The sequence below is a fragment of the Ursus maritimus genome, unplaced genomic scaffold (genome assembly GCF_017311325.1).
Source record: "Ursus maritimus isolate PB19 unplaced genomic scaffold, ASM1731132v1 scaffold_21, whole genome shotgun sequence".
Lineage (NCBI taxonomy): Eukaryota > Metazoa > Chordata > Mammalia > Carnivora > Ursidae > Ursus > Ursus maritimus.
The window spans coordinates 53,517,921-53,535,201 of record NW_024424564.1 but is presented as its reverse complement, the minus strand read 5'-3'; the positions used below and the strand labels follow the sequence as shown (position 1 = coordinate 53,535,201).

The following is a 17,281-nucleotide window of genomic DNA, read 5'->3' as shown; positions in this document are numbered from 1 at the left end:
GCAGCTCAGCGTGTCCGGTGGGACACTGACAGCGTTAACCGCTTCTGTGAGAAAGGAAGAAAGCTCTCAAAGCCAGGGACTCGGGGTTTCACCTAAGAAAGAGGGAAAAGCAAAGCAAAGCAAGAAACCCAGAGTCAGACCTGCCTGGGCTCTCAGGGCACTCTCAGTCCCTCTGGGGTTTCCCCAGGGCAGGGGGTTCCAGCTAAGGGGCCTTGGCAGGCTGGCGGTTGGGAAGCTGGGCCGCGATAGTTCCATTAGCAGTGGGCTTTGCAGGCCCACGCGGGCGTGGGAGGGGGCGGGGACCCCGGAAGCCCTGCCCATTCGCCGCTGCAGGGTCGTGACCCCGCGACCCGCGCCCCCCCTCCCGCCCTCCCGGCAGTTGGCTGGACCCTGCGGCCTGAGGCCAGGGGCTCCCAGGTTCACCGGCAGGCGGCGCCATGCGGCCCGGGCCCGCGCTCCTCCTTCTGAGTCTGGGCCTGGGCCTGGGCCTGGGCCTGGGCCTGGACCCGGGCCCCGGCCTGAATCGCGGCCACCTCCCGCAGCCCCCGGCTCCTTGCAGGGCCCAGGCTGCCGGCCTCGTCTCCGGGACGCCCGCCGCGTCTATGTCCGGACGCCGCCGCCCGGATCCTGCCTCGGCTCGCCGCCCCCCGCCTGCCTCTCAGACCCGCAGCCCAGCGCAGAGAGACATGGCGGCGCTGCGCGCCTGGAGGGACGCCCCGGGCCTCGGGGAGCCGGCCAGCAGCGCCCGCGTCAGCCTGCGGCCCCGCGCGGCCCCTGGCGGCGGCGTGGTCCTGCGGGGTGGCGGCCACCTCTGCCTGCCCCGAGCGGCCGCGCGCGCCGGCTCTGCGTCCCTGCCAGGGCTGTTGCTGCCCGTGCGCGCCCTCGCTTGGGCCGCGCCCATGCTCGCGGACCTGGGCGCCTGTTCACGCCACGGCCGCCTGGGCGCCTGCTTGTGGCGCACCCCGCCGCACCGCGCACTTGGGCGCCCAGAGTGGACCTTCTGGCTCTTGCCGGTCGGGACGGCCAACCTGCGGCGCCCCAGCCGCGCTGCCTCCGACCTGCCCGCCCACGACGACCCTGGCCCCTACGCGGGCTTCGTGGCCCAAACCAAGTGTCCCACAGATGGGCCCACGCCTGTTGTTTTAGAAGCTGTCAACTCGGACGGTCCTCAAGCCATCGATTCTTTGGTGTCCTGCCAGGTATCCGCACAGCTGCCCTGTGAGGTCACCATGGTAAAGATCAATAGGAACAAAGATGGTGTTCCCCTGGTGGTGACCAGGAAGTTGGGGGATACCCTCAATGCGACCTTTCGCTTCAACTGCGAAAAGGCCACGTTAATTATTCCGGAGTGGCAAGCCTTTTCGGTGCCCTCCGTAAATGATGTGCCGGACTGGAACGCACCTTTGGATACACCACACATCCAATTAGGTAGAACTCCAGCATTTCTGTATATCGCCCCAAATTCTTTTTCTTGGGGGGTGTATGTGTTTAGATTCAGGATCAGCCTCTTCAGGGAAAAACCAAAGACACTACTGGCAACAGGCTCAGATTTCATCTATGCCACCATCCTTAGAAGCGACCTAAAGGCAGTTGTCCCTGGGGGTCCCAACATAACAATTAATTTCACAGACAGGCTGGTTCTGGATGGAACGAACTCCTCGGATCCAGATTCAGACAACCCTTCAGAGGGACTCCTTTTTTCCTGGTACTGTACCACAGATCCAAAAAACTACCAGGGAGATAAAATTACAGTGATGAGCAACAGCGTCTGTCTCCCAAAGCAGACCGATCTGAACTGGAAGGGGGCCTCTGGCCCCATCCTGACACTTTCACCAGGAACACTTAAAGGTGGAGGTGTGTATTTTTTCAGAATGGTGATCCAGAAGGGTGGTCGAACAGCATATATTGATAAAAGGGTACACGTGCTCAAAGGACCCACCCCCAAAGCAAACATTTCGTGTATTGAAAATTGTGATGCCGTTCTGGTTATTTCAGACAGATTTTCTTTGTTTCTAAATTGCACAAATTGTTCAGCAAGCCAGGATGTCTACAAATGGTCGATTCTGTCATCTTCGGGTGATGAGATAAGATTTGATTGGGTGAAACACACCACGACAGGGAGGAATGGTGCTTATTTGTCTATAAAAGCTTTTGCTTTTAAGGATTTTCCGGAAGCTAAGTTTTGGATTTCTGCACATCTAGCAGCTTGGAGTGGGGAGAACTTGGACTTGAGGCACCCCTTTATTATTAACTATGTCCCTGAAATCGGAGAGTGCACCATTAATCCAGCTAAAGGAGTTGCATTTTTTACCAGGTTTGTCATCCGCTGTAATAATTTTAAGGATAAGAACATCCCTCTTACATACAAAATGATAGTCTCTGACTTGCATGGTTTCGGTCAGATCAGTTCTGTAAAAGAGAACACCTTGGGGGCCATCCTGTATTTGGGGAGCGAGTCCACATCGCCCCCTTCCTTTCTCCCTGTTGGGGTGTTGGCTAATCGTTATGCCATGAAGATATACGTTCAGGTGTATGACTCTCTAGGAGCTTTTTCTCAGGTGACGTTGTACGCGACCGTACGGGCTCCAACGGACGAAGTCTCGGAGAAGGATGTGCTTGATCGCTTATTCAATTTCACCATGGGACCAAACTCATCACTGTCTACTATGCTTGCCAACCAGGAATTTTTACCTGCAGGCTATCTCATGTATATAGCAGCTTCTGTTTTGAATAACATGAAGCCTGAATTAACTTTGCAAGCTGACAAAGCCAGACTCCGGGAATACCTTGTCAACCAGACTTTCATTCTTCCCAATAGCACTTTGGTGGAAATTAGCCAGGTAGTCATGAGTGTTACTAAACTAACCCAGACGACCTCTGGATTCACTCGAATGGCTCAGAAACTCGCCACGGTGAGGGTTTGGCAAGCCGATCGAGCCCTCCAACAGTCTCGGCAGAAAGATTCAGACTTCCACTCTGAACAAATAGAAATCGTGAGCACTGGGATATTGACAAGTTTGTCTAATATCTTTAAACTGACCGTTAGCTATGAAGTCGTTGATGAGCCTTTCTACGTGTTGGAATTACTAGCAGACACAATATTGGAGGGTAAAGTACCAGGGAATGAGACCACTGCCATGACGGCCTCCAGCTTTAACGTGTATGTCAGGAAAACTGAAAAGTTGGACGTTACCGACATCTTCAGCAATGAGAAAAGGGGTCGAAATTATTTTCGTCCAACGCTCAACGTGAGTAGCATTCCTAGTTTCCTTGCAAATGCCCCGATTTCCACCATGTTCTGTGAGTTTGCAGGTGATCCCTTTCCTTGGATGAATGCTCAGGAAAGCTGTTCTGCAGATGTGGTTGGATTCAGAATGACAGGAACCACACCTAACGGCGATGCGATCGAGATCATGCCTGATGTAGCAGAAGCGTTCATCGCCAGAAGAAACTTGAGCTCTGCAACATTTAATCTCACGGTGGGACCCGAGAACGGGCCTGAGGGAGGTGATGAGTCCTTTCAAAGGACGACAGGGCAGTTTAGGTTTGAGGTGGACAGCAGTGTAGTGAAGGAGTTGCTGGTCCACATTGTGACCGAAGTGACCGTGTTGTTCACGGTGTTGGTGTATGCCGGCAGTGAAATTACCCCCAGTGCTCTGGTCGCCACCTTTCTTGTGCCCCATGACATCCCTCCCATGGCCAACCAGAGTGACCTGTTCGACTCAGCCTGTTCAGTGAAGGAGGCCCGTGTGGTTTGCCTTCCAGCGTCTCTGCTACAAGTCATAGCTCAGCGATGTGGCTCGGCTGAGTGCACCTTGGTCGTCGTTCTGCAAGCACCTCGTTTTGTCATGAAAGCCAGTGAAAAGCTAGTGAGAATCGCTCTTTTCAGCGTTCGCTGCCTAGACATGTATGGGATCCAGAGCGATTGGAGAGAAGATACCTGTGTTCTCGGAGAGAAGACCACCTGGCGAAGAGTGCACTGTATCTGCCAGAACACCAGGAGGGCCCGGCGGCAACTACACCTAATAAAACAAGCCAGCATACACCTGCAAACCCACTTTTTGACGGCCAAGGTGATTGTGGTCCCTAATCCTGTAGATCTACGGTTGGAGGTCATCAAGAATGTTACCCAAAACCCGGTGTCGCTCTTCGCTGTACTTTTCATTATGCTCGTGTACATAATCCTAGCTTTCTGGGCCTTGTTGAGAGATGAAATGGATCAGTATCTTCGGCAACATGTGATAATTCTACTTGATAATGATCCTTATGATAAGGTATGTTACCTCGTCACTATTTTTACAGGAATCCGTTGTGGGGCTGGGACAAAAGCCAATGTCTTCGTCCAACTTAAAGGAACAGGAGGTGAGAGCGACGTGCATTGTCTGAGCCATCCACATTTTCCAACCCTGTACCGGGGAGGCATCAACACTTTCCTCCTAACGACGAAAAGGGACCTGGGGGACATCCGTTCCATTCGTGTGTGGCACAACAATGAGGGCAAAGCCCCCAGTTGGTATTTAAGCAGAATCAAAGTGGAAAATCTGTTCAGCAGACACATCTGGCTGTTCTTATGCCGGGAATGGCTTTCTATTGACACCTCTTTGGACAGAACATTTCATGTTACCGACCCAGACCAGCCTATCAACAGAAAGGACTATTTCCTGATAGATTCGACTTACAAACTGGGGAAAGATCACATGTGGTTCTCTATTTTCTCTGGCGTCATTGCTAGGCCATTCAGTAGGCTGCAGAGACTGTCCTGCTGTTTGGCGATGCTGATGGCCTCCCTTCTGTGTAATATTATGTTCTTTAATCTTGACAGACCAGAAGAAATGGAGTCAGAAGAGAGGAGGTACATCAGGTCAATGATGATAGGACTGGAAAGTGTCTTAATTACGATCCCGGTGCACCTGCTGATCGCTTTTCTGTTCACCTACTCCCAGAGTGAACCTCGAGTGAGTCTAGAAAATGTATCTCCCCGGAAGCGTTCCTTGGTGTCAGATAGTGGACACTGGGAGGAATTTCTGAAAAAATGGCACGCTCATGAAACTCTGCATGCACCCACCAAGGAGGCTTCGAAGCTTCCACCTGGGAAAAGCCCTCGACTTCACAAGGCTTCGGCCAAGGCCCCCTCCATGGCGCAGCATACGCATAAGAAAGGAGAAAGCAAGGTGTCTCGCACCCAGGAGAAAAATATAAATGTCAGTAACGCAAACACAGATAACAATCAAGATGTTGCTTCTGGAGAGCCGCCTACCCCAGTGGGTCCTGTAGAACTCAAGAAGAAGAGAATCGTTCTGCCTTTGTTTTGTGTTTATCTAGCGTGGTTCTTGGTTTTTGTCACATCCAGTATTTCTTCGTTCTTCATTATATTTTACGGGCTGACCTATGGCTATGAAAAGTCAATGGAATGGCTCTTTGCATCGTTTTGTTCATTCTGTCTGTCCATTTTTCTGGTGCAGCCATCTAAAATTATACTCTTGTCTGGCATCCGAACAAGTAGGCCCAAATATTGTAAAAACCTTTCATGGGCAGGCAGGTACTGCTATACCGAGATCAAGTTGCGAAGCACATTGAGCCCCGAAGAAATGCAAAAGCGACGTGAGCAGATCATGCAGCTCCGACGATCCAGGATGTACCAGCCCCTCACCGAAGATGAAATCAGAATATTCAAAAGAAAGGGGAGAATCAAGAGAAGGGCTTTCCTGTTCCTGAGTTACATTCTGACTCACTTCATCTTTCTCGCCCTCCTGTGGAGCCTCGTCGCCCTCCTGCGCCACACGGACAGCTTCCACTATAATCAGTTTATTCGCGATCAGTTCTCTGGGGATCTCGGCTCGGTGACCAAGCTGGCAGACATCTACAGGTGGCTGGACAGTGTGCTTGTGCCTCTGCTCCACAACGACCCGAATCCAACGTTTCTTCCCGACAGCTCCTCTAAGATCCTGGGTCTTCCACTGCTGAGGCAGGTGAGGGCCAAACCTGGCGATAAGCTCTGCCTGCCTGCCAACAGCTTTGCCCAAACCAGCATGGAAGGGGAAATCCGTTGTCATCCCAACTATGGCACTGACCCGGAAGACACGAGAAACTACTCCAGCCTTTGGAACAAAGTTGCTAAGCGGGCTGAGGACACGAATACCAACGGGTTTACTTACAGGCCTCCCGAGAAGAGGTGGGGGTATTTCTCCCACGGACTCTTACACACCTACGGGTCGGGAGGCTACGCATTCTATTTTTTCCCAGAACAGCAGCAGTTTAATTCCACCGTGAGGCTCAGGGAACTCCAAAGCAGCGACTGGCTTGACGAGAAGACGTGGGCCGTGATTCTGGAGCTCACCACCTTCAATCCAGACGTCAGTCTGTTCTGCAGCGTGTCTGTGATTTTCGAGGCGTCTCAGTTAGGAGTTGTGAACGCGAGCGTATCCGTGCACTCCTTCTCGGTTGCCGATTTCAACAGGGAAACTTCGGCAGAGGTCTACTTGTATGTGGCCGTCCTCATTTTTTTTTTAGCCTACGTGGTCGATGAGGGCTATGTCATCGTGCAAGAGAGGGCCTCCTACGTGAGAAGCGTGTATAATCTGCTGAACCTCGCTCTAAAATGCATATTTACTGCGCTGATCGTGCTCTTCTTCAGGAAGCACTTCTTGGCCACGGGCATCATTCGGTTTTACTTGTCCAACCCTGCGGATTTCATTCCCTTTCACGCGGTTTCTCACGTAGATCACGTCATGAGGATCGTGTTGGGTTTCCTGTTATTTCTGACCATTTTGAAGACCCTCAGGTATTCCCGATTCTTCTATGCTGTGCGGCTGGCTCAGAGGGCCATTCAGGCTGCCCTTCCCGGCATCTGCCACATGGCGCTGGTGGTGTCCGTGTACTTTTTTGTGTATATGGCCTTCGGCTACCTGGTGTTCGGGCAACACGAGTGGAACTACAGTAACCTGATTCATGCTACGCAGACGATATTCTCCTATTGCGTTTCAGCATTTCAGAACACGGAATTCTCCAACAACAGGGTTCTGGGGGTCCTATTCCTCTCATCTTTCATGCTGGTGATGATCTGTATATTGATCAACTTATTTCAGGCAGTGATTTTGTCCACCTATGAGGAAATGAAGCAGACCGTGTATGAAGAACCATCAGACGAAGCAGAAGCAATGACCTATCTGTGTCGCAAGCTAAGAGCTATGTTTAGGTTTCTGACCCTCCAACCCAGGGATAAAGATGAACCAGAATTCTTTGTCAACATGCTGTATGGGCAGCCAGAGAGCAAGAGCCGCCGGTATCTTGGCCTGAAGACCAGAAACATCAATGGGAAGAAAATGGTTTATCTTGTTGTGTGATCAGTGACAGGGTCAAGAACCACAGGCAAAATTCCCCCCAAATGCTCATTCTGTGCATATAAGGAATGTTCACTGACTCAGTAGTGCTCTCTACCCATGTTATGTAAAATTCACACCCCTACATTTGGAAGTAACTCCACCTTTGGCCTCTACTCTTGAGTGTTGGGATATAGGGCGGATCTGCGGCATCATGGCTGATTTCCTTCTAGAGGGGAACTCGGTGTCTTTGGAGCCCACAACAGTTTAGAGTATCAGAGACCCAGGGTTGAGGGAGGGAGAGCTAAAGGGTCCCCACTCTACCTCTCCAGGGCCAAGCATTCTCTTGCTACTACTGTGTCCCTGGGTCTGGGAGCCAAGAGCTTGTGACTCCCTTGGTCCTTCTGCTACTGCCCTTTGCAGACCAGGGCTGGAGCACCCATCTGAGCCCCCTGCCTCCTCCACGCTCACACCCCGCAATCCAGCTGGGCCAGGGCTGAGGGACCTTGTGCGGAGTTTGGGATCTGTCCTCCTGCTTTTGAATTCAGGGATGGGACCTGACTGGCAGAAGTCTGAGCTTCCTGTCTACTCCTTAGGACTATTGCCACCTAAAGATGTGAAATTTAATAACATTTTTCAGCCATTAGACGTGAATTTCGTTCAACAACAGAAAGGCATGTGTATGTGTGTGGGGGGAGTGGGTTCACACTGAAAGGTAGTAAATGTTCTATATATTGACTGTAATAATATATCCATCCACGACATGGGCTTTGGTTTACTTATAGCATGGTGGGTTATTTTGGAATAATAAAGAAAACGGGGTTTATTGTTTAAGAGAAATATGGGCTCATAACTCTTATAGTTCTGCTCAGAAGCGTACTCATTTATGTAGATGCCGCTTTAAGCTTTACCAGATTAAATGTGAGATTTCTCCTGTGAGACTTGCTGTGATTTCTGTGTGAGGGGCGTATATACAGATGGCTCCTGCCCTCCACATGGAGAACAAGTGAAGGGGGACAACCCAATGAGGTGGGTGATGACTTTGTCCCGAGCCCTTCTTACTCACTCAATGCCCCTGTGCTGGAATGGCTCACAGGCCCACAGAGGCATGTTCCATGCCATCAACACAATAGTGTCTATAGGTCAGACTTGGATTTTTTTTTAAAGATTTTATTTATTTGAGTGAGAGAGAGAGAGAAAGGATTGGCAGAGGGAGAATCAGACTCCCCACTGAGCAGGGAGCTAGATGCAGGACTGCATCCCAGGATCTTGGGATCAGGACCTGAGTGCAAGGCAGACGCTTCATGGACTGAGCCCACCATGCATCCCTATCTTTTTATCTGTAAATATGTAGCTTCTTTGGCAAACCATTTAAAAAAACATTTTGTGATATTGTCAATCCTTTTGGATTTTCTTCTTATATTAAAAACCATGGACTGCTCAAATTCAAAATTAACTTTATTTTCTGCCGAAGACCATGACTTGCTTCTTGAATATTTCCCTTAGCTCTCCCAGCCCATCTCCTAGTTGATCTGGCTTAACAGCTTTAACAGTATTCATGAGACAAGGTCATGTATCTGAGTGGTTATAGGTCATATATGAAATGCTCCATCCAGATGGTCCATCTTTGGGCAGATGCAGGAAAAAAGTCAAGAGTATATAATCTTGGCATTGATCCAAGGAATGCTATTGCTGGAAGCACGCAGAGGTCTTATCTGCTAGTAAGAAAATCAGAGTGCTTGCTAAGCTCCCCCGAGTCCATGTCCAGGAGTTGTTATTCCCAGGATTACTAAAATGCCTTGTATATTATTTCTCAGTTCCCCAAAGGAAAAAGGTCCAGCCCCCAGGCCTGCTGGGTTCAGGGGAGCACGGCGCTCGGAACACGTAGGTGCAGAGGGGCCTGGAGATGGGCATGGTGGGGAGGCACGAGCGAAGAGCAGGTCTGAGACTGGGGGCACGGGCACCCTGCAGGCCAGAGGGCCCTCTGGAAGCTGGAGCTGGGCAGGCTTGTGAGGGACAGGATGGTGGGGCGCAGATCCCGAAGGGCGTCGCATCCAGGTTGCGAGCAGCACGGCGACATGTCCAGTGTGCTCAGCGCTTTATGAAGCGGGGAAGGACAGGGCTCCTTTTGAACCTATTCTGTCAGCTGCCTAGGGCGGACACAGCCACTCCCACCTGTGGCGTGGGCCCAGGGGTAAGGGATGGGTGTCCTTATGGGGGTAGGGGCGGGAGTCAGCGAGGTAGGACCATGGCGCTCTAGCCCAGGCGCTTGGTGAGCAAGACGATGCGTGGCGTCTCTTCGGGCCGCCTGGACTCTGCGAAGCCCGGTGAGTAATCCAGAAGGCAAAGGAGAGTCTCGGAGAAAGCACTCCAGAAGGGCCAGTGGGATCGCTCTGGCAGGAGAAAAGCCAGATCTTCCCCTTCCGCCGCCGCGTCCCAGAGCCGGAAGTTCACCCTCTAGACCTAACCCGGGCTTCGGGGGCGGGGCAAAGGGTCCCGCGCACGCGCTTTGGGTTGGTGCAGTCGGGAGGCGGGGCCGCGCACGCGCCGGGGCCCGAGGGCCGTGAGGTCCGAGTGGCGCTCCCTGGTGGTGTGGCGCGGCCTGGTGGCGTGGCGGGCCGCGGCTCGGCGACGGAGGCCTGAGTGGACTAGAGCGCCGAGGTCCGGGGGCGGGCCCGGACGTGCGCGCCCCTCCGGGGAAGTGAGGCAGTCCGGTGGAGGTGCTCGGGTAAAACAGCGGAGGGGGAAGGCCGTCGGGGGCGTCCATTGGCAGTCCCCCGTTAGTAACACAAGGGGAGGGAGAAGGGAACGTGGTCGGGACCGGAGGGACAGCGTGCGAGTCGCGCGCGCTCGCGGCCGGAACCTCCGCAGGACCCTCCGCAGGACAGAGGATAGGGCCCCAGACATATTTGAAGGGGTGATGGTCAAGAATTGTTCCAAAACTAGTGAAAGGCGCCAGACCACAGGTCAAAGAGTTTTCTTAAGGAAGCAGAGGCAGGTGCCATAGAAAAAAGAAAACCCGTGGGTAGGTAGGGAGGTAAGGTAGGTAGGTAAGGTAAGGTAGATAAAGATACTCAAACTCCTGAAAGCGCCCAAATAAGAGAAAATCTTCGAGGTAGCCAGAGGGACGTTCCGTAGGTGGAGATGTGGGGGAAAGGCTTCTGGTGGAAGGAGCAGCGGGAGCAAAAGCAAGGAGGTGGCAAGTCAGGCAGTGCTGCAGGACAGTGCGTGAGATGCCTGGCCTGTCCTCGTGTCTGAGGGGGCGGTCTTGGACAGGGTTACTGGCCGACTTAGAGGGCTCGGTGGCCCGGAAGGGAGTGTATGCTGGAGTGTGGTTGGGAGCCTCTTCGGTTTGAGGCATCAGCCAGCCTTGGCTTGTCTCAACTTGTGTTCAGGTTTGTCCTGCTTATTCTGAACTTGGGGTTCCTTGTCTGTCAGGAGTGCCCTAGGTCTTGTGGGTCAGGAGCATGCAGTGGGAGGCTTTGAGGTGTGCGTGGTTCTTGGTTCTGAAGGTGACGTGCCCCCTCTCTTGAGCTTACAGATGGAGGGTGAGGCAGAGCGTAGTCCTCTGGGTGTGTTTACGTGCCAGCTCTGTGCCCTGACAGCTCCATACAGCTATGTGGGGCAGAAGCCCCCTGACGCCCACTCAGTCATGTGAGTACACCATGCTCCTGGGGCTGCTGGCCCAGGAAGCCGCTGGCTGGAGCTGCTTGGCCAGTGCCATGCCTGAGTCTGACACATGGCTTGGGTGTCGTGTTTTAGGCCCATCTCTGCCAGGGCTCTGGACGCTGCAGGAGTGACCTGCGGAGGCCCAAGGCAAGGCTCAAGGGCCTTCTGGCCCCTCCAGAACCTCCAGGCCCCTTCCTCCCCACTCAAGCTGGAGATAAACACCTGTACCAGCTGTGGGGTAGAAGCATTGTGGCTCCAGCTGCAGTAGCTCAACACCTGGGAATAAAAGGCACCACGGCAGCCTCTTCATTTGGAGCTGCCCCTTGTTGTCATTCCTCCTGGTTCCTGTGGACCTGCTTTCTTAGTGGGAAGCGCCTGCCCTCTTGCAGTGAGGGAAGTGCGTCCTAAGGACCAGCTTCTCATGAATCTGCCCAGAACTGACCTTGAGTAGAGCCAGTGTGTCCTGGGGCTTTAACTTGTGCTTCATCGAACGCCGTATCATGGGGAATCTGACCAGTACAGTGCTCAGCCAGTATGTTACTCACATGGGAGAGGCGACAGGGGCCAAGGCTTTCTTGTGGGTGGGTTCCTCTGCTGACCAGGAACCTGGGGTGACATCATGGGCCCCTGTTGGTCTCCTTTGATGTGTGGGGTGAGGCCAGTGCCTTACACAGGGTGTAAGGGGCCCTGGTTCTCCCTGCGTGGTGATAGCAGGCGGCTTGGGAGTGGGTGTCACCATGGAGCCTTGTACTCCCTGCCCTCATCCCAGCGGGGCAGGTGGGATCTCCGGCCCTGCATTGCAGCAGCCCGCCTCTCAGTTTGCGAGGAGTGGTTCTCCCCACCATGGCTGTTAGAGCCGAGAGCAGCTCCGATTTCAGTTCCAGCCTGCTCCCCGATTGCTTGCCTTTCTGTTACTACTTGGTGGCACAGGGGGACCAGCCCCTCCTCCCATGAAGCCACCCAGGTGTGTGGGCCCTGGGGAGGTCCATTCCATGCCACCGCCAAGCTTCCGTCAGCAGAGGTCCAGGCCGTTCTGACCTCTGGCGTCGCTTACTGTCCTGCAGCCTCCTGGAGGAGAGTTACGTCATGAAGGACCCATTCACCTCAGACAAGGACAGATTCCTGGTCCTCGGGTCAAAGTGCAGTTTATGCAGCCGGCTGGTGTGCGTGGGCCCGGTGGGTAAGCTGCGTGGGTTGGGGCTGCCTCCCCTCCCTCCCTCCCTCCTTGTGGCTGGGACCCCACACATGATCGTGGGAAAGGTGACGTGTGAGCCTTTCCCAAGGACGGCGTGAGCGTCAGCCTCTCCTTGTGGCGATGATCCCAGGAGCCCTCTCAGTGACGTGGTGGGGGCCCAGGGGTTCTTGGAGGCCAGCTGGTCCACCTCATTATGCATGGGTCCTGCAGCCAACGGAGGTGAACAGACAGGCAGAGGGGCGAGCTGGGGTCAGTCAGAGGGTCTCAGTGTTGGCTGCGGAGTGAGTGCTGACAGTTCTCCCCGCTCCCAACCATGCCAATGGCCACTGGGCTTCTCCCCATGGGATGGTGACCTTCTTCCTCCTTGTTCTTGGAGGGATTTTCCAGAGGAAGGGACTGTGCTTTCTTGAGCATTTGTTGTGGGTCAGGCCCTGTGCTTGGGGCCTGTTTTCCCAGTGCCGATTCCTTCAGTCCTGCCCCAAACCTAGCTGTGCAAAGCAGTTTTAGGTAAGGACACGGAGTTGCGGGGAGGCTGAGCAGGCCCAGGCCACTGGCGTAGTGAGCCTGTTGTTGGACAGCTGAGGGGTGGGAGGGGGTGGAGCAGTGTGGCCCCTGTAACTGGAGCGGATGCAGCCAGACAGCAGTCCCTGGGCGTTCTGCTAGGGGGCGGAGTGTGGACAGGGCGCTGCATCAGAGACCAGGTTTAAACATCAGCCTCTGTACCTGAAGGGTCAGGGTGACGAGATCTGACGGGGTGGGACGAAGCCTTAGCAAGGCAGAGACCTGCGTGTTCAAGGACATGGGGTGGTTGGTGAGGACTCAGCGGGAGAGAAGCGGCTGGGAAACGAAGACTGGAGAGGGGGGTTGGGGCGGAGCGGGGTCGGGGAGAAGCCTTGAATGCCACACTTACACATTTGGGCTGCACTTGGTGAGCAGAGGAGAGGGTGCCCCATGTAGTATGCGAGGTCTCCAGTGTTCTTGGACGAGGTGCTTGGTTGGTGGCGAGTCTCCTCTCTTACATGGGAACAGATCTCTTCTGAGAACCGCAGGAAGGACAGCCTTGTCTTAACTGAGGCACGCTCTGAGCTGCTGGAACAAAGAGACCCCCAAAATACAGTGGCCTGATGATGACAGACAGTCCTCACTGACTTTTCATGTGTGTAACAGTCCAGAGCAGGTGGCGCCGCTGCCATTCTTAAAACACAGCATCCGCTGGGTCCCCAGTGGCTGCTGCAGCTCCCACCATCATACCTATGCTCCCGCCTGCCAGAAGAGACAGGGAGCACATGCCCATTCCTTCTAAGGGCACGACCAGGAGGTGGCACAGAGCTGCTAATGACACAGACCCAGTCCTGTGGCCACACCCAGTTGCAGAAAGGTCTGGGAAGGTAGTCTTTGGATGAGGCCCTGGGCAATGAGTCTCAGGAATTGAGTGACAGAGTATGGGCGCAGGGGAGAATGTCCACGGTTGGACAGACCTGACCTCGCGCCCAGACCAGCTGCTCCCTGGTGGCTTTTTTGGTCTGTGGGGCTGTGCCCAGCACTGGTGGTCACCAAGCCCCTATCGCACTGCTGTGATAACCTGGAGATGGAAGGATCTAGGATCTCTGACAGTTTAGGTGTGTCACCGGCTCCAGCTTCTCATTGTTTCCACGTCCCCTGTGACGGCATGTCAGTCCCCAGGTCTTTCCTCGCCATCCAGGCTCTCCCACCCGGGTTGACTCAGGCCTGCATTGCCTTGCTCTTTCCCACATCTTTGCCAGTCTCACTGGGTGATTCCCACACGCTCAGAACCGCCCCCCCCCCATACTCCACTGCCTGCAGGGCTGACGGGGGTCTCTTGCCTCCCTGCTCTCTCCACCCTGGCAGCCCTCCATTGTCACTTTTTGTATTAGGTGATGATCGCATTCTTGGAGGTGGCTGGCCAGCCCCCAGGCCCTGCTCTCCCTCGAGCTGTTCTGGCCCTGGCCACCCCCTCCCGACATGCCTTCACCGCCCCCCGCCAGCTGCCCCTGCCCAGTCCCCCCTCCCCCCCGCCTGCCCTGTATGGGGTGAAGGACTGGCCTCTGGGAGAAGCCGCACCCCCGCTCTGTGGTACTTAGCCCCTGTCCTCTTCCAGGAATGCAGTTTGTTCTACTCCAAGAGGTTTTGCCTCCCCTGTGTGCAGGAGAACATGGATGCCTTCCCTCAGGAAATCCGGCAAGACTTGGAGAAAAGGAAAGCTCCATCGAAGAGGCCGGCCAGCCAGCCTGGCTCTCGGACATGAATGCGGCCGGGTGCCAGGTTGGCAGCAGCACCTCGCACAGAGCTCCCGGGCCAGCAGGGCCCCTGCAGCCTGGGTCTGGGATGGTGCGGAGCTGGGAGCTGTCGTGCCCAGCCTTGTTCCGGGCCAGAAGCAACGTGTGCAGCCGAGCAGGCCGGGGCCCAGCCTGCAGCAGGAAGGTGACCGGGAGACCGGCAGAAGGCGCTCAAAAGGCAGACCTCGGACCAGACATCCCGCAGAACTGACCCCGTCCAGAGCCCCCCGGATGCTGAGACTGTAGGGCAGGAACTGAGGAACGGCTCAGAACTGGCACAAAGGGAAGCCAGGTCTGGGCCTGTTGGCCCTTTTGCTCTCCTCCCGGATCTGGGGCTCTAGGCCTTCCCACAGGGTCATCCCCTGGCTCCTGCTTTCACACGGCCAGACCTGGAGGGCCCTTTGCGTGATTCATCAGATCCAGGAGTTGCCTCCAGGTGACACGCTGTTCTGCCTGGCCCTGAGGACACAGGAGTGAAGGGACAAAGCCCTCTGTCCTGGTCCCGTGTGGGGAGGCCCTCTGGTCACGCTGGGGGGTCGTGCTGTCCGTGCTTATGCGGAGGCAGGACGGCTGGGGTGGGGACTCCTGCCTCCCCCATCCTAGGAATCGAGTGTTCACACGGTGAAGATGTCACTCAGCGGGACGGTTCCCAGGGAGGTGACCTGTGGGAAGGTGCCTGAGGTGTGTCGGGAGCTGCAGACACGACCGGGGGGTCTGGGGGTGGTGGAATTTTACTTCACATCCTCGTGGTGCTTGGAAAATGTTTTAAATCTTGACCATGTGTTAGATCCATAATTAAAAACCCAAAGAACTAGTTAATGTTTTGAAAAGTAATCCTTCCCCGGACACATTCGCAAGGCCGACATTCTCCTTGGCACTCTGGATCTAGCGTGGGTGGGGGGCTGGGGAGTTGCCACGTGCAGCCTCTTCTGTCCCGTCTGTCCCGCGGGCCCAATCCCATCCAAAGCAGAGCAGTGCCTTCCCCTGCCCTCCCTTCCCTCACGCAGGGGCTCACAACTTGAGGTGCTGGCTTGCCCCTCTCCACAGGGGACCCTGCACCAGCCCTGCGGGCTCCTGTAGGCAGCCCCGGGGCACTCCTCCCCCACAGGCACCCCTCCCACATGGCCCCCACCTTCGCTGTGGGAGACACACCGGACAGCATGTTTGCCTCTGTCTGCTGGTTCTGAGAGGGCCGGAGCGGCTCTGTCTTCGCCTGTAACTACCCCAAGGCCAGCTGCCTGGGGTGGGGATGGGGGGGCGCCAGACATGCGTTTGAGGAGAGAATGAATAAGGAGCTTTTATTGGCTGATGTGCCCACTGGGTTATATTTTCAGATGCTTCCTCTGTGTCACATTACTTTAGATGAATGGCTGTCATCCTGGGGCCACACTGTCCTAGGTCCATTCTGTGCGCTGAAGGATGAAAGGACTAGAGGTGAAGACCCCTGGGGGAGCGGGGTGGGGGCTGCTCTGGGCTGAGGGCAGATGCTACAGCCGGGGATTTTCAAACTAAACGTTCATCTCACGGCATCACTCAGAACTCACCAACTAATTTTAAAAAATAGTTTTATTTTTTAAAACCATTAAGGCAACACTGTACCCTGAAATCAACTCCTTACATTCATCAGTCTTACAGTAGGACATTCCAAACCTGCACATTCCCATAAATTCAGGATATAAATCAACATATGCGATCGGTTCAATCTCCCAGCAGGAAATAGAATAAGACTGAAAATTTTTAAGAATTAATCTTATAGTCATTTTCTAATTGCTTGGAACTGCTATCGGTTAACATGACTCGGAAGATTCCATTTGCTCTTCTTGCACACCCCTGCTCCCTGAGGCTGTGGACGAGACCCAGAGAGAGGCCCCCAGAACCCTGCTCTAAAAGACCTGCTTTGGAACTGCTCCCGCTTAGTATGAAGACGAGGGATCTGTCAGCCCCCCGATACTGGGAGAGTATAAGGCACCAGAGTGGTAACGATAAACACACCAAGAAACGAAGCTCAGTCTTGCTTTGGAAATCTGCACCCATCTGATGTTCTGACCTGTGTCGGTCAGACGCGCTCAGCGCCATGGCCCTGCGGACACCAAGAAGTTCTACCGAGATACTGGGAACGACCCATGGGAACCTCGAGGGGTCCGCGGTTTCCGTCGCATGCTTTGGGCTGGGCCATCTGGGGGCTGCCAGAGAACCAGCGGTGCAAATATCCTATCCGAAGATTTCGGATTGCCCGAGTGCTTTGGTAATAACCCACAGGTAAGAGTTCCCTGCAGAGCAGACGCGACCCACTACCCAGGAATAGTGCAGGTCCTCAGCAGGGCACTGCTGGGAGCACTAAGTAACCCTGGACCTGGGTCTCCGGCCTCCTTGCCGGGAGAGACGGTGAAGACGGACTCGCTTGTGCTCCCATGTGACTCATGACGAAGGGAACAGACTTATAGGGGAAATAAATTCTGTGTGGCTCAGGAGAGACAAAAAGCCGTGTGTGTGTGTGCACACGCGTGTGCAACGGTATGTCAGTCATATTCCAGCGTCCTTTGTGTTTCCAGTAGGTTCCAAGAGCCAGGCTACTAAGAGTATATGTCAACTAATACTGATTTCAAAAGAATCCAAATCTTTGTTATTAGGTGAATGATCATAAGTTAGTAAAATATTTATACTAAAATTTTTCTTACACTTGAATCACAGTATTTAAGATATAGCATTAACATAGTTCTTTTTACCATACAGTGTAGGAAAAATGACACTCAAACACAAATGCTGTGACCTTACTGGAAAGGGTACTGAGTGGTGTTCAT

General features: G+C 54.3%; 2 protein-coding genes across 7 annotated transcripts; both read left to right on the top strand.

Annotated features, from left to right (window-relative positions):
- The first annotated feature begins 437 nt into the window (after nucleotides 1–437).
- LOC103674133 (polycystic kidney disease and receptor for egg jelly-related protein-like) lies at nucleotides 438–7,969 on the top strand. Its single transcript, XM_040637096.1, has 3 exons — nucleotides 438–487; nucleotides 523–604; nucleotides 663–7,969. The coding sequence occupies exons 1-3, from the start codon at nucleotides 438–440 to the stop codon at nucleotides 7,341–7,343; spliced, it is 6,813 nt and encodes a 2,270-aa protein (XP_040493030.1). The 3' UTR covers nucleotides 7,344–7,969.
- A 1,875-nt stretch (nucleotides 7,970–9,844) lies between these two features.
- On the top strand, nucleotides 9,845–15,294 carry CDPF1 (cysteine rich DPF motif domain containing 1). 6 transcript variants are annotated; one of them, XM_008702877.2, is made up of 4 exons: nucleotides 9,845–10,047; nucleotides 10,861–10,973; nucleotides 12,053–12,164; nucleotides 14,303–15,294. In XM_008702877.2, exons 2-4 carry the CDS (start codon nucleotides 10,861–10,863, stop codon nucleotides 14,447–14,449), a joined length of 372 nt encoding a protein of 123 aa, XP_008701099.1. In that variant the 5' UTR covers nucleotides 9,845–10,047; the 3' UTR covers nucleotides 14,450–15,294. The 6 variants fall into 6 exon arrangements, with proteins under 6 accessions (XP_008701099.1, XP_040493647.1, XP_040493646.1 ...); XM_040637713.1 differs by having other exon boundaries at nucleotides 9,847–10,039; nucleotides 12,053–12,168; nucleotides 14,351–15,294; XM_040637712.1 differs by having other exon boundaries at nucleotides 9,847–10,047; nucleotides 10,854–10,973; nucleotides 12,053–12,168; nucleotides 14,351–15,294.
- Nucleotides 15,295–17,281: the final 1,987 nt, after the last annotated feature.